The sequence below is a fragment of the Agrilus planipennis genome, unplaced genomic scaffold, assembly GCF_000699045.2.
Source record: "Agrilus planipennis isolate EAB-ADULT unplaced genomic scaffold, Apla_2.0 scaffold174, whole genome shotgun sequence".
NCBI classification, from domain to species: domain Eukaryota; kingdom Metazoa; phylum Arthropoda; class Insecta; order Coleoptera; family Buprestidae; genus Agrilus; species Agrilus planipennis.
In genome coordinates, this window is record NW_020438963.1 from 156,330 (window position 1) to 172,984 (window position 16,655).

Genomic DNA, 16,655 nt, shown 5'->3' on the forward strand with positions numbered 1-16,655 from the left:
GAGTCTCCCAATTTTTCAGTTTTATTCATTCAGTCTCTCTGTGAGAGACTCGAATCTCTGAATTAACAATTTTATCGTTCGAGTCTCTCATACAGAGACTGTGAAGGATCCATAAAGACACCTAGGTAATAATTGAGAGACTGTGAAAGACACTAAAAGACGCTCTCAGAGACGCCGAAAGACTGAAAGACTCTGAGAGACTGGAAAGAGACTGAAAATTTTTGTCGAGGGTATGATGATGTGTATCATGCTAGCGAAAAGGAAACGCTTATTCATCAAAAATGCAATAAATTTCCGGATTGAATAGGCATTTGATTCTTTTAAAACTGTGCCCAATAAAAGTGAAATTATGGATGTCGACTTCGTGTACATATGTACAGTGGATACACTATACACATGTGCACATTCGTGCATTCATATATGCAGTCGGCCTCCAATAAATTACATCGGCATGACATCTTTAATGAGACGGTACTTTGTCTATTTAAAATGTTTAATCTCACGTGATTAAGTAGTAAAGGTTCCCTTTCAGTAAATTCATTAATGAAAAGTAATTTTTAAAGCAGCTACGTTTCCTTGTTTTGCAACCGGTTAATTGTCGATAAAAAATGGACAAATGACGGTGTAAAATTAGGTATTTATTCCTCAATTCAGAAATTCAACGAACGCTACATCGCATCGCTAGAATTTTTATCTCACCTATTCCAACTATTGCAGTGATTGATGCAACTGAGACGTGATTCGAGTTTATTATTGATTTCAACGAGGAATACGAACAAGATCTATGACTTCGGATGGAGATACAGTACCGACAAAATGTTTGGAACTATTTGTATAAATATAGATATTTATAAACGTCAAGGTTCTGGCCAAAATCGATCTTATATCGAAAGTAGTTAACATAACTATTTACAAACTTTACGGCTTATTCTATAAATGTGTGAACCGAAACAAGTGTCTTCAAAGTCGTGACTTATAGACCACATTAATTTTTACGGCTTGCCACAATAGAATATGAGTTTAAGTAATTAGGAAAATTAATGGAAAAGACTAAAAAATTTAACAGTTACGGACTAGAATATAAGAAGGTAGACACACTGACAATAATAATTGGGTAGTCTACAGTTTATTTATTACATTTATACTTATTTTTTACTGATGTGTGACGCTTGGTGCCCCGTGGAGCTCGGCGCCCCCAAAACCCGGTAGACCTACGGCCTTCAAAATTCGACACTGGCAATATATGTATACAGTATTTGTAAAATGCCTTTTTTTTCATTAAATGTGGTTTTATTCAATTTTTTAAGTCACTTTTGTGTTTTATTGACCACATTGTCATTTCCCTTGATTTAGCACTTTTGGTAAAAACTTCATAGACACAATAAACACATACTTATTACACTGAATGTGAAATGAAGTGAATAATTAGTCTTGTCTTAAGATGTTAAAAAATGTGACGTTTCGTGGGAAATTCGGAAGGATCACCTGAAACAATAGAATTACTAAAGAAACGTACGCAATTAATACCTAGAATAATATTAGTTATATTTCAGCACCTATTACCTGTAGGCAAATATTAAAACAAAGAAGCTTTTAATGTTTGTAACTTCATTTATTAAATACAAAATTATATACACTATTTTAGTTTTTTTAGACATACTTTGAATCAGAAGCGTGTTTTGTGATATTCTGGAATACATTTCATACAACAAATTTTAATAGGTTGAAGGTTTCAGATATAATATACATCTTTAGAGCTTGTAGTGGTTGGTTACCTGTTAGATATGCGTATATAATGTAGGTGGCCTATGTTGGAATGCAAACTTGTTTTTTGCTATTTGGTACGGAAGTTCGTTTCTTGTCAGAGTTACATTGAACAGTATAATGTAAGACACAGCAGAAAGAAAATATCTACACGAAGTCATACAGTGGAGGAAGTGTTAAAGATGAATTAAAAATAAGCCGAATGTCTCGCGTGCTCTCTGTGTTTCTTCTATCAGTCATCGACTAAGTTTTTAGGTTTAAAGTGAAGTAAACTTGTTTAACCCGACCTATCTTACGCTAGGTTCTGTATTTAACACGTTTCAGAACGTCAAACTATCCGAAGGCGATAATTGAAATGAAAAATATTTTACTTCGCTGAAAGTGAACCAAGTACAAGTTTTACAGAAAATTGTGAAACACACTTGGTACGTCGGTTTGTGTTCAATTAACGTTTAAAAAGATTCGAAAGTCCTTCTACCTACCGATATAGTAAATAAAATCATTATTTGCTCGATCGTCGTACCTTATTGAGCTCCACGAACAATTTCCACGTCTTGTCAAACGACAACTGAATAAATAAGCGAAAGTTGACTTTGTGACTTCTTCGTCAGTGGATGTTTTTTAAACAATTATCTGAATTAGCAGAACGACCTTCTAATTTACTACGCATATATTTGCTTTTTGCAACTAGGATACGGCTGTGATGTGTGATGCTTCTATTAAGTTTACGTTCTCCACCTATCCGACATATTATTGTAAATGTCTGTGCAATTACCTTCTTAGTTAATGATACGTTTTGTACCAAGTAATGATTAATTACATACTGGATTTTACGCAACAGCCGTCATGTTTTCTGAACGAGTCATAAATGCACGAGGTGCTGAACGCAAAAATGCGAGTTATAATCGGAGAGCTGGATAATCCGAAAATGGATTTTTACAGTGATATGTTCATACTCGTACAATAGGTCCGCTCTTCAGGAATATTATTGAGTATGTCTCTAAATTTTTGAGTACCGACTTACTATCTCGATGCCGTAATTTGAACAAAAATTAAAACAAAAATACGGTACTACCCCTTTTTTCTAGGGGCTGTCCATTTTTCTTGTGCTGCAAACACTGTTATTCAAAAAAAAAAATATACTTTCGTATAAATTGCATATATGACAGAACATTTTAGCATTTAAGACAAGTATTGTATCAGTAAATAGAAACATTTGTGCTTAGAAGAATTGTTTAAAAAAATATAAATATCAGATTAATTAACACGTAAGACCAAACCAAAAAACCGAGACTCTACCAGCAAGACCAACACCGACACTGTATCAGAAAGACCAATAGCAACATCAAGATTGGAAGTATTTGACTGGGACAGTTTTGATCTTGGTACTGATTTACTCATCACTATATATATATATATGTAGTTACTATTCACAAATAGTTAAGGACGTGTTACGTTCTAGTTTTAGGGAAATGCGAAGATTAATATAGGATAGGAAAGAGTGGAGCCGCGTGTCAAACCAGTCTTAGAACTAACAACCTATGATAATGATGAGTTAATCTATAAATTCTGCAGTAAGAAAAGCATTGTGATATAACTGCTTTTATTTTTATGGTAACAAGGATGTATTAAGTTAAAAGTCAAGTACAATAACAAATAAAAATGCCAGATGTAACAAATTAGGATTTTGTCACTAATGCCGGATATATGTGAGGGCGTTTGGGGCCGATAGCCAGGGTCTCTACAAAATATACAAAACCATGTTGAAACACGTGCTAGATAGTACTTCAAATAAAAGTACTGAAAAAGTATTAAAATACTATTTTTGTATAAGAATAGTACCCACAGTATGTCCGAACTTAAATTTTTCTCTTTTTATCATATCATTCTACTTAGGTATCTCATTTACTATCTTATTCTTCACTTTTTCATCCTACCTAAATAAATCCTACCAGCTCTTTCATATTTATCCAAGGCAAAGTCTTGAAAGACAGAAATAAGAAATAAATTCGAGAAAATCCCCACAAAATGCACCGGAAAAGTTACTTTAATCGGAACAGCAAGGGCCCCAGATAGGTACTTTTTCCGATAACCAATACATACCGTTATGAAAATGTCTACCACAATTTCGCTAAAAATAAGTGAAAATCTTTTCAAACATCAGTACAGACAATAATGATCTTAGAATTTTTCTATTCAATCAAAGTATTGTAACTATTGTTTACAACTAAATTACCCAACTAATATTAGTTGGCGCGGATATAATACATACCGTTATGAAAATGTCTACCACAATTTCGCTAAAAATAAGTGAAAATCTTTTCAAACATCAGTACAGACAATAATGATCTTAAAATTTTTCTATTCAATCAAAGTATTGTAACTATTGTTTACAACTAAATTACCCAACTAATATTAGTTGGCGCGGATATAAAAACAACTTGACATTCCTTCTGGTTATTAGCCTGTGTTAAAATGTCATTTTAATTAGCAAAATTTTTATAACCTTTTGCAGTAATAAACAATTAATTTTATTACACTAAACAAGGTACTTTGTGTTTACCTCGTTATAGTACAATCATGCACCATAATTAGCATTTTTATCCCTAATTGATGTAATAGTGTTTTCCACGCATAGACAAGTCAATCAATGATGTGAAATGCATTAGGGGTAATTTCATCAATTATAGATAAATATGAAATATAGTGTAAATTTTCTAGATACAAATAGGCTAAAGGACCGAGTACTATATTCCATGGTTACATTCTATAAAGTGTATCAATGAAATAAACAAAAAAATTTGAATGCAGGATAGTGAAGTGATATTTTGAGAATGAGCCCAATCTCATTTTTTCATTCACACAGGAATAATTTAGTTTGACATGAACCTTGATCTTGAATTGTGAAGTAACAAGTACCATTCCAAATAGATTTCTCATCTTATCATCAAGCATCTAATAAGGTTATCAGATAACCCTAAGGAAACCACAGGTGTTTTAGATGGCGACTTACTAAACGTTCAGCCAGATTATCCAGTAGGTATAGCATGTATTTTATTAATATTGTCTGGACTAGGGTAATCTACGTGGAGCGAAATTTTAGAATATCGATCAGATAAATATAAATACGATGTAAATTTTACATAGGATTCATAATAGGACTTTTAATTGGAGAGTTCGGCTGTAACATATGCCCCTACTAGAGATTACATTAATGTTTCAGAATTTTATTTCTTAATTACAACAAAAACAATTTTCTTTTAATATACTTACACAATCGGCTAAATCCTAATTATGTAAATACCTAGGTACCTAATAGAAGAATTTAACTCTTGTTAGTGATCCACTTTCTACTGATATTAGGTAGAGCAATTATATTATTATAAACCTAGACCACTTACGTATGTTGCATGTTGAGCATTAAAATTAAATTCAGTAGCAATTACCTACTGAAATATAAGTAAGAATAAAAATCAAAATTAATATTATTCATGCCTATAGATCTGTTTAAGTGCAAGTTTATTACCACAAACACGCTAGAAAGTTGCTAATTGTCCGTATAACATTTTAAATTATTACTAGGAAATTATTGTACTTAGGTACTGCAAAAACTGCTAATAAAATCAATTACATATTGCAATTGCCTACTTTAAATGACAGTTAACATTCGTAAATGGTAAATAAGTATGACATAAATATTCATAACTAGATACTTAATGTTAAGTTAATAATATTTATTGTGTGGTAGAAAGTTGATATTTCAATTTTAAATTTATTGTATTTTTCCTTTCATTTGGACCATCTAGAGATAAAACGTTATTTTATCTAAGGATAATTATTCACACCGTGTTACAGTGCCGCAGTTGTGGACCAATGTTTCCTATTGACAACAAAAGGGCGAGGTTTTGTGGAATTACTTTTATAAACGTTTAATAGAAAATTCATTAAAATCGTTAAAGGAACTTATAACTGGGACAAAAACATCTAATATAAACACCAATACACTTAATAATCAGTAATTAATAGTAATTAAAACACTATAGTCATTGTTCACTTTTACTTCTAACGTCTATCCATTGAATGGTGGAAGGTATACCTATACTATGATAAATTTGATAATCTAGCACTGACCAGGAAGTGAATTTCTTTTGGAAAGCAATACAACAATCATGCTCACCAAGAGAAAAATCAAAATCAAATCTCAATTTGGACAGTATTTCACGGATATTTTTGCAGCATTGAGTAAAACGCTACGAGATAGGTAAGGCCATAAAATGTGATCCATGAGAAAATATTAGATGATAAGTAATTTCACCCACATATATACGAGGCATGTAACTTGAGTAACGAAACTATCAACATAGCGATCGATGTGACAATACTGAAACACAAGACTTGGAAGGAAATTATATTAACATGTGATATGCGTTCAGTACAAGCATGAATTGGCTACAGTTTTTTTACTTGTCTGTAGTAATTGTTTTCATGAAACATATTGTACAAGCATCTACGTTCTAAGAATGAGTGACATCAATTTGGAGCAACGGTGTGCTAACAGGTTTTGTTACAGACTTACAGTGCAACGGAAATCTTTGCAAAACTTCAGCAAACATACAGAGACAATGGTTTGTTAAGAGCTCAGGTTTTTTGGTAGTTTCAGACATTTTCGGAAGCAAGAGAACCTATGGAAGATGAAGCACGCAGTGGAATTTCAAGGTTAACTGTCAGAATGATCGGGAGCAGTATAATTTGAGTCACACCACCGTTCGTCAAATTTTAACCAATGAACTGGATATGAGAAAAACTAGTTCAAAAATGGTTCCAAAAATCATATGGAGGAACAACAGTATGTCAGGAACGAAAAGTGCAGTGACTTTTTGGAATCGATTGAAAATGATCTGGACGAGAAAAGGTGGATTTTTGAATTCGATCCGGAAAACTAAGCGCCAGAGTATGAAATGACATACTCCAGGCTCTGCAAAGCCCAAAAGAGCAAGAATGAGCTAGTTACGAGTCAAAATCGTGTTGATTTGTTTCTTTGATAGTCAGAAAATCATCCACAAAGAGTTTGTGCCTCAAGGCCAAACAGTCGCCACATTTACCGAGAGGGTCTTGAAAGATTTCGCATACGGGTCAGGCGAGTGAGACCAAATATCAAGAACAACTGGGCATTATAATTATGCGCCTTATTACACAACATTTTTGATCAGTAAAATAACTCCTCTTACTCCTCAGTCCCTTATTCACCCTAAATGAACCCTTATGAGTTTCTCGTCTTCTTCAGATTGAAAACTCACTTCAAGGGATGCCATTTTGGGACACATGCTGTAACCAACCAGCTGAAGCGAATTCCAATATTCGAATTCCAGGAGTGCTATGAAGATGGAGAAAATGTTGACTTGTAAAAAAGAATTTTTTAAAAAGTCTCATTAGCACCTCACAGGCATTGAATAATTTTGTGGTATCAATTTCTAAATCAATGAATTTCGCTTATAAGCGATTAAATGGCAAACGGGTAAAAATGAATTCGACGATCACGATGGGTAATCGGTTTACCTTGACTTCGCGGTGTCCTGCTGGTTGGTAACAAACCTGCACACATGATGTAACCGTTGGAATAATGAAGACCAACGACCAATAGTTTGCTAGGGGACGAGCCTCTCGCTGATTGGAAGGTGTCCGATATCAATACTTTCACACCTCCGTCGATAAGAAACTGTCACCTTGTTTACCACACGAACCAATCCAATCCATTCATACGAATGAGAATGAATATTTAATAGCCACTTAGCTCCTTTTACAATGCCACCCACTCACGGTAACAAGGTATATCGTTTGAATAATATAAAAGCTTTTTTTAATACTTGCATTCCAATGCGACTAGCAGCAGGAATACGAGGCGGTCACCATGTAAATTAAGTTGCAAATGTGTTGACAACTTGACTGAGATGTATTGGTATTAATATCATCTGGTTTGCGAGGTGGAAAACGGAAAGTAACGAGAAATATCTTCTCTTGTAGGTACGATTTTCGTTAAAAGCACGGTGCCGAGTATAACTCAATCAGAATAAGGAAAAACCGGTTAAGTGCGAGTCCGTCTAATGCACTATGAATTTTGTACAAATTTGTAGCTATGTAAATATAAAGTTCGTCCATTACTCGAATCGAGTAGTAAAGATTTTCCCACTTTTTCCGAGTATGTTTTTAGTTTCCCCACAGAAAGTATAATTACGATATTACAATTAAAAAAATATTTTTCTTGTGATGTAACTCAAATTTTTTCCTTTACTTCTGCTATAGGACTTTGCTTTTTGCTAGATTTTGATTCTAGGTCAACGCGAAATACCCTATAGGTTTTGAATTCTTTAGGAATGTCAAAATATGCGACATAAACGGTCATATCTTTTGATTGCGTTGAATTAGAAGTTCGAATTCTTCACAGCTTCAAGGGATTGCAGACCTGAATATTTGATATTAATTTCAACTTTATACTTTCATGCGTTCCTGAGAAAAATGGTCTTGTCAAACAAACAGACGGACAACGGTTAATTAATTTTGTATTCAAGGTTCTTTTTTTGCTTACGAAACTCTAGAAATCAGCGAAGTTATCTTAGGATATCTTGCCTACTCTGTAACATTGAAGGAACTCGATTATTAATAATAATAACTTTGTATGTAGGTACAGTTTAGTTTTGAAAAATTCGCAAATAATAGGTAAATTGATCTTAAAAATTCTGAAAACCTTACGTAATTCTTATAGATAAAATAAAGTACATCTTCTAGTTCTAAAAGTAGAATTAATGAGGCCATTAACTAATCATGGCGGTTGAGTATTAAACCGAATGTTTATAAACTTAACGTCGAGTAGGCCTGGACTAGCTTGGTTTTCGCCGTCACCTACGTTTTCAAACAAACAAATGAAAGAGATCATTGACTGCCAAATATACTACTAAGAAACTTACAAGTACAGAAGCTATTAGGTATTTTACATTTATACCTTTTAAGAACGTACATATTCACTTTTAATATTAAGATTAGGCACTTTACAAAAGGTGCTCATAACAGTGGAAAATAGGAAATGGCGGTAAAACATTGTTAATGGGCGGACTGTTCCTTCGGACTACGCCGGAGCGTAGGGCGAAAGACTCTCTTTAACCTTCTTTGAGGAATCGTGGATTGCAGTGAGAAAGATGAGACAAACGAAATGAAGACAGTGAAAGATTATCTGAGGAATGTTACTGCCTCAGTATTTGCCCAGGTGACCCGAGGAAGCCACAGAAAAACTTGGATTAGGACAGAAAGTTCCGGAATCGAACCGATATCCACCCGAATGCTAAGCAATAATCTAAACCTGTAGGTCACGCTATTCGGTGGAGAAGTTCGTCAACTACTAACGAGTATACCTAAACCATGTCTATCTCACTGCGGCATCTGGTGCACTAAAACTTTGAAGAAATTTACCTACTAACTTCTTTGGTCGAATAACACTCATACAGAGGATAGTACGAACCTCTTTCATCAAATAAAGGGTGTAATGGAAGTCAATAAATTACAAAGGGAAAGACACCGTGTGAGACATGAAGGACTAGTTGGAGATGTAGGTAGATTTAGAAAAAGGAGTAAAGACGGATAGTGGAAGATCGTGCAGAGAAATGATTAAAACTTTTGGAAGAATTAACATTGGATCATACCAGCTCATTATTTTCAAATAGGGCCATTTCTTTGTAGGTCTATTTGACTTATAAGGTTCTTATGAAGAATTCACAAAGCACCCTTCTCTACAATATCGTTGAATTCTTTTATTAGGTCCACATAAAGAACTTCCCTCTATCGGAATGTCCCTCATTTGTCACATGAAGCACACATGACATTATTTCATTGTTTTGCAAGCTTAAATATACGACGAAAATTTGGTGAACAGCTTCAACTTTTCGTTCCAAACCAATAAACGCAATCTACAATCAAGAGCATTATATATATCCTACTTCGCTCTATCGGTATATGTTTCGCGAGGAATATTTACTTTTTCGTTTGAATCATCTATCAACTCATCCACGAGCACTGCTTATTTCATTCCTAATTTACTTGCTTGTAACATTTGAAGTTTCATTCAAACGAGAATCAATCTAAATAGCACTTCGTAATTCCAATCTTCTTATTGCTAACATACTCTCCTTAGACCGAAAGACTTCATGTTCCGCTTGAATTTTAGACCAGTAACACTTTGAATTGAGTTCATGTCAAAGGTTTGATGAAACAAGAACTTAATAATCTCAGGAATGACTGAAATTATTAGAAATCATTGGTTATAGACTTTAAAGTGTTTATAATAGCCAGGTACTTCTCATAACTGTAACTCCGAATAATGTTTTTAGTATTAGTAGGTATAAGTGTAGGTACCTGTTAACTATTACATAACCAAATAAAAAGTATGTCCAATAGATTCAGTTTAGTGTCAAATAATGAAGAGATACTTGTTTAAACATGTATTAATGTGAATGATTTATTCTTATGGGTATTTCTCGTTACAGGGCAGCAGGTAGTTTGGTTGTAATGGACCCATATCAGATTTGTAAGAAGACGAGAAGATTGAAAGGAAAGCTGGGTGACATTTGCAGAAACGAGCCGGCACTTCTTAAACAGATAGCAAACGGTGTGGCAATGGGGCAGAAGGAGTGTCAGTATCAGTTCCGATATCGGCGATGGAATTGCACAACAACAAGAAGAAGTATGCGAAAGGTATTGTTAAGAGGTGAGAATTTAATCGGCGGCTTGTTTATTATCATATTTTACGGGACTTGAAACTTTCAATTCCAATTACAACTATATATCTATCAATAACACCGAAAAGTAGCGTGGACGATCAATTCATCGGTGATTCCCCCATTTAACGAAGATGACGTTGTGTATGGTTTTAAACAGTTAATATTCGGGTGCTTTTACAATAATAATTATTGTACATACGCAACAGGGTATACTGTAAATTATGCGAAGTCGGTTATATAACTAGGCCATTATTTAAGATTGATTCTCCCTCTGGAGAGTATCAGCTCAACGACTTCCAGCAACATCATCGGGCGCAACATTAGCTATATAGCAAAGTTGGGGAATCAATCCAAGAAGACTACCATCAAACCCCGTTATCACTTCAAATCAATACATATTATATTTTATTTCTCCATAACTAACCACTCGCCTACCCACTCACTGTTATAATCTCCCGATATTCTCAATGATAATAAGATAATTTGATAGTAGAATCGATCTGTTCATGGGCTGCAGTAGAAGATGAAAATATCTTCTTAACGCTTTGGTTCCGTACGAAAAGTCCGAAAATATTTGAAGTTGTTTTAGAATTAGGTTCACTGACTGGACGTGTGTATCGAAGTGTAGGTACTGGTTGTTGAAAATGTACGACAAATTTCTAGATTTTAAAATGTTCTTCAATTTTGGAAGATTCTGAAATTCTTCAAAATGTTCTTGAAAATTCCACTAATTACGTGGTAACGTCCGGTTTAAGGTACAGTTAGTCTCTCTACATGTTTTTGAAACATTTTAACATGCATTTATGTTCCAAGTTCCAAGTTGCTGGCAATTGATTCAGGTAATTTTCCTTATCTCGGTGTAAATCTATGTTTAAATTTACTTGCATTTTGAAGGAAAATCTTATCCGGAAATCGTTGGTAAAGTTAGCTTATTAAGCTTTTTTTACCAGTTATATTTAGTTTGTAATATGAATATAAATTTTAATAAATAAATTGTATCAATTTCATCGATACAAAAAAAATATGAATTTTACAACTCGTTCGTTACAGTTTGCTATGTTAGAAACCCGCTGATAAACTAGCAAAAAGGGTGAGCCTGGTGGATATAATGAAGGGTTTAGTGCATTTAATCAAAGATTTTATAGTTAAAATGCACGGTTGCAATAATGCTAAGAAAATAATAAGGGGAACAATACTGGAAAGAAACAAAAAACTGGAATATCTGGTTTTTACCAAGTGGCTGCAATTACATTCAATATCGTTAAATATGTGAACATTCCAGCGACAGCATTCTGATCACGTATATTAATGTGTTACAGGCAGTTATTACCCATAATTTGCAATTAATTCTTTTTAAAGAACTACAAATCCCTGATAATGTCCTTGCATCTGTACCAGCAAGGCTCGCTGCGATCGTCCATCAGAATGATAACTAGGCTGTCACACAACATCTGGAGCGTTAATTAACTAATTAACCGCATTCATGTCGTCAATCACGCTCACAACTTCTCAGAAAATACACTTAAATGTATTAATTCAAACAGCAATAATTAATAAAGAATGCATCTGAAACGTATCTGTCACTGCAACACTCTCGATAGAACTCTCATGTAGACAAAAAGGTTAATGGTAATTTTCCATTAATTCCCTCTTACTAAGTAAAGCAATATAAACGAATTTATTGCCACAACATTCTGCGGTAATATTGTAAATTACATGATCATAAAAGCAAGCAATTTTCTGTAATTTCCTTAATTATTCATCGCGGATAATTATGTAGATTATTGACGGTGCAACTTTTGTTAAACTTCATACTCAGGTATTTGAACCAATGGTAGTAGATCGTGGATTTTGAAGACAAAATAAGCAAAATTATTTATTAATATAAAATAAAAATAACAAATTTTGTTTTGGCAAAATTCGGATACGTAATGTATAAAGGATTTGTGGTTGTGATGGTTAATATGATTTGATAAGTGTAACCTTCCCAATCATATCCTTATCACCAAGGGGTGCACAATGACAATAGAGATCTTATTTTCAAGTATTATGGTCATTACGCTTTTTAATAAGATACTTCATAAGAAGACTACCAAAACAGTCAGATTTATGAAGATTATTTACAGATTAAAGTAACTAACGTTAGGTCATTTATAAATATACACGTATGTACCTTAGGGTGGTTTTTTATTTTTTTTATTTTCCTAGAAACTCATATCCAAAACAAGTTATTGCTCAAAAAAATTAAAAGTTGACAGACTTTAACCTTATAATAGTTTTAGAGTTTGAGCTAGATAAGGAAATTAAATCCATTTTTTTCCGAAATTCATTGAAAATTTAACTATTATTATGTTTTATCGTCCAGTTTTCTTTAATAGCATAATCAGCATTCTTTATTGATCGCTAATCTCTCCGGTAGCACACGACATTGGTTCAATATTGATACAATATTGTATGACAATTTATAGCTACCCGAGATAAAAATGTTCAGTCTCTCAGAGTCTCTCAGAGTCTTTCAGCGTCTGTGAGAGCGTCTCTCACAGTCTTTCACAGTCTCTCAGTTATTGCCTAGGTGTTTTTATGGATCTCTCACAGTCTCTGTATGAGAGACTCGAACGATGAAATTGTTAATTCAGAGATTCGAGTCTCTCGCAGAGAGACTGAATGAATAAAACTGAAAAATTGAGAGACTCGAATCTCTCGTAGATAGACTGGGATCTCTGAAATATGTTGAACTTATCGAGATACCACTTATTGAGAGATTCCGAGTCTCTCGTTCAGAGATTCGAGTCTCTCGTTCAGAGACCGGATACGAAATGAGGATCTCTCTATGAGCGACTCGAGTCTCTCGTTCAGAGACGCTAAACAGTTTTTTTGACAGTCTCTCTCAGCGACACCAGAGAGACTCGATGAGAGACGGAGACTCGAGTCTCGCTNAATTTTTCTATATTTTAATACAATGTTTGTCCGATATTGATCCAATATTTATAAAAGATTCTTGGCAATAATATTAAAGCAAATTAATTTCTTTTCTCCGTAACAACTATACTGGACAATGTGTTTCCAAAAATTGTCAGTCTTAAAACTAGTCTAAATAATTCTCAAAATATTCAGACTAATTGTCAAAGTCAAACTAACTGAACTAAGGTGATGATACTGAATTCTTTCCAAACAAGGAATTTCCTGACTGCTCGAGGCTGTTGATTGTACAAAGGAATCGCTTTCGACCAAAAAATAAGATGAAAAAAATGGATGAAACTTTGTTTGGTTTTTTGAAAATTGAATGTTGTTGAGACAGAAAATTTACATTACATGTCGGCAAGGTTTAATATTAAGATCAAGACTTAAAAAGGAATATCTATTTAACAATTTCGAATCTTATGAGGGACTATCCAAATTTGAAAATTGCCGAAATAAGGATCACTCTAATGTTGTAGGTACCTATATATCTTTGTTCTTGGAGGAAGGCAGATGCAACNATCAAGACTTAAAAAGGAATATCTATTTAACAATTTCGAATCTTATGAGGGACTATCCAAATTTGAAAATTGCCGAAATAAGGATCACTCTAATGTTGTAGGTACCTATATATCTTTGTTCTTGGAGGAAGGCAGATGCAACTTACACATATACATAGTAGTTACATCAGCCGAACATACACACGTATAATATGTACATTGTTTTTAAGGAATAACGCATTCCTTCGTCGGATGTGATAGGTGGCAGTTAAATTGGCCAAGACTTATTCAATGGTAGGTATATATTCAAACTGACTTCTAAAAGCATGTTTAACTGTGGATGCAGTGTTTCATTTTTATCTAAATTGAAAGATTCAAGATTGTGCCTGAAAGATTTAAAAGCTTACTGACAGACAACCCGGACCTTATCGTATAATCGCTACCTGCCCCGTATCGGTTGGTCGCATCTCTCTGCACACGGCCTACTATTATTTTACACCTCGGTTAATTTGAGGGCTCCCTAAGAAATGGCAGTCGTCCTGGAGGGGCTTAAAACGTTATCTCACGTTTGACTGATTTACGCAATTTACTCTTATTAACCGGCTATTAAACGTTCACTTTTGTACCAGGTCTGTTATCGGTCATTCTTTCTTAGACACAAGTTGATACCTAAATAAGAACGACCTGTCAACAACCAACACTCAACTAATAAGTAAATTTTCTAATAAACTATACGAAAAATAAAAATCAAATTAGGATAAAAGTAAATGTTTTAGTATATCAAACAACAGTGACGCTTCGTCTTTGGTGTAGTGATAAGGAAATTGATTCTGGTCTTGCAGTCTTGATCTTGCAAAAATTGAAGAGCAAGACCAAGGTCATCTTTATATTAGCAAGACCAATGCCAAGACTGAACGAACAAGACCAAGGCTAAAATCAAGACCGAACGAAAAAGACCAAGACTAAAACCAAGACCCCAAGACTAAAACCAAGACCGAATATGCAAGGCCAAGACCAAATACGCAAGACTAAGACCAAATACGCAAGACTAAACGAAAAATTATTTTTTGTTCATGTCTGATTAGCACGTGGTTGCAATATAGAGGCAAATTATTTTTTTTTTTCGATATTTTTTACTTAGGAAGGGTTAGTTTATGTATTGTAGGAAGGGCAAATTCTCGTATTTTCGTAACTCTCAGATCTATATCTTTAAAAGTGATGACAAACTTGTATGTATGACAAAAAATTTCGTCATTTAAGACAANAGGCAAATTATTTTTTTTTTTCGATATTTTTTACTTAGGAAGGGTTAGTTTATGTATTGTAGGAAGGGCAAATTCTCGTATTTTCGTAACTCTCATATCTATATCTTTAAAAGTGATGACAAACTTGTATGTATGACAAAAAATTTCGTCATTTAAGACAATTATTCTGTCGGTAAATCAAAAAATTTGTGCTTGGAATAATTATTAAAAAAAGTATCAGATTAAATGAGCAAGACCAAGGCCAAGACTAAGGCTATGTCATCAAGACCAAAACTAAGACCGATAATTCAAAATAAACTGCATGTCGATTGTTGTCTGACCATTGAAGGTATCGATGATATTGACCAATACTGCTTCTATAAAGAAAAAGGAAAGAAATGTGTAGAAGATATTGTGATTGTTGTACCTATATGATTGGTAAAAGGTTACTGGAATTTTCGAACCAAAATAGATATTAAAAAAAAAATGAATTTGATGACCGTGATCAGTTTGTTTACCTTTCTAGTTTAAAAGAAAGAATCTTTCTGACGTTCGCATTATGAATTCAGAAAGGTCAGTGGGCACGCCAATGCCTTGACAGACCTAATAAAAACTGAGATTCCATAGTAAGAAGGGTGAACGCGTCTACGAATTTGGAAATGGTTTGATTCAGGTATGCGACTGCCAGCTATAAATCTAGTGGTTCCATTGTCCTCCACTGAGTTCGGGATTGTTCTGCATACACAAAACCACACACTCTATTTTTTCGTTACCCCAATCAAGTTCACTTTAGTATTATTGTATCTACAGGTAGGGGAAAAAGTTTACCAAACATAAAAGTTACATGGGTACCTACACATTTCTTTGTCGGATAATTTCGTAAAAGTGTGGAATATATTTTTTTCAACGACGTTTATCTGAAACTAGCACCTGTTTTCTGAAAAGCGTCCTAAACAAATCGAACTCTCAAAATCTTTCGACCAAAGCGTGACATCACCCTAAGCTTCAAATCGCAGTTATTGGACATAAATTAGACACTTAATTATTTACTTAAAATTTGGCACGAATTTTCTTATGCCACATCGTATTTTTCAAAAGATGCTACCGCCTTTTACGATTGCAAGTAATCGAAAATCCTCAGGTTTGTTTTTTAGCTCGCTACTAATGTATACTAAGAGCAACGCTAAAAAGATTTAATTGTCAACCCTAGACAATAATTTCCATTCTCTCTCCAGTCTCTCAGAGTCTCTCAGAGTCTTTCAGCGTCTGTGAGAGCGTCTCTCACAGTCTTTCACAGTCTCTCAGTTATTGCCTAGGTGTTTTTATGGATCTCTCACAGTCTCTGTATGAGAGACTCGAACGATAAAATTGTTAATTCAGAGATTCGAGTCTCTCACAGAGAGACTGAATGAATAAAACTGAAA

The 16,655-nt window shown here is 34.0% G+C and overlaps 1 protein-coding gene across 1 annotated transcript in view; it reads left to right on the forward strand.

Moving 5' to 3' along the window:
* The window catches only part of LOC108739210 (protein Wnt-6), a 56,757-nt gene that overhangs the window by 19,437 nt on the left and 20,665 nt on the right, over window positions 1-16,655 (forward strand). Inside the window, exon 2 of the mRNA XM_018473003.1 lies at window positions 10,296-10,516. Within this exon, the coding sequence (XP_018328505.1) occupies window positions 10,296-10,516 (221 nt within the window). The remainder of the gene's footprint in view (window positions 1-10,295; window positions 10,517-16,655) is intronic.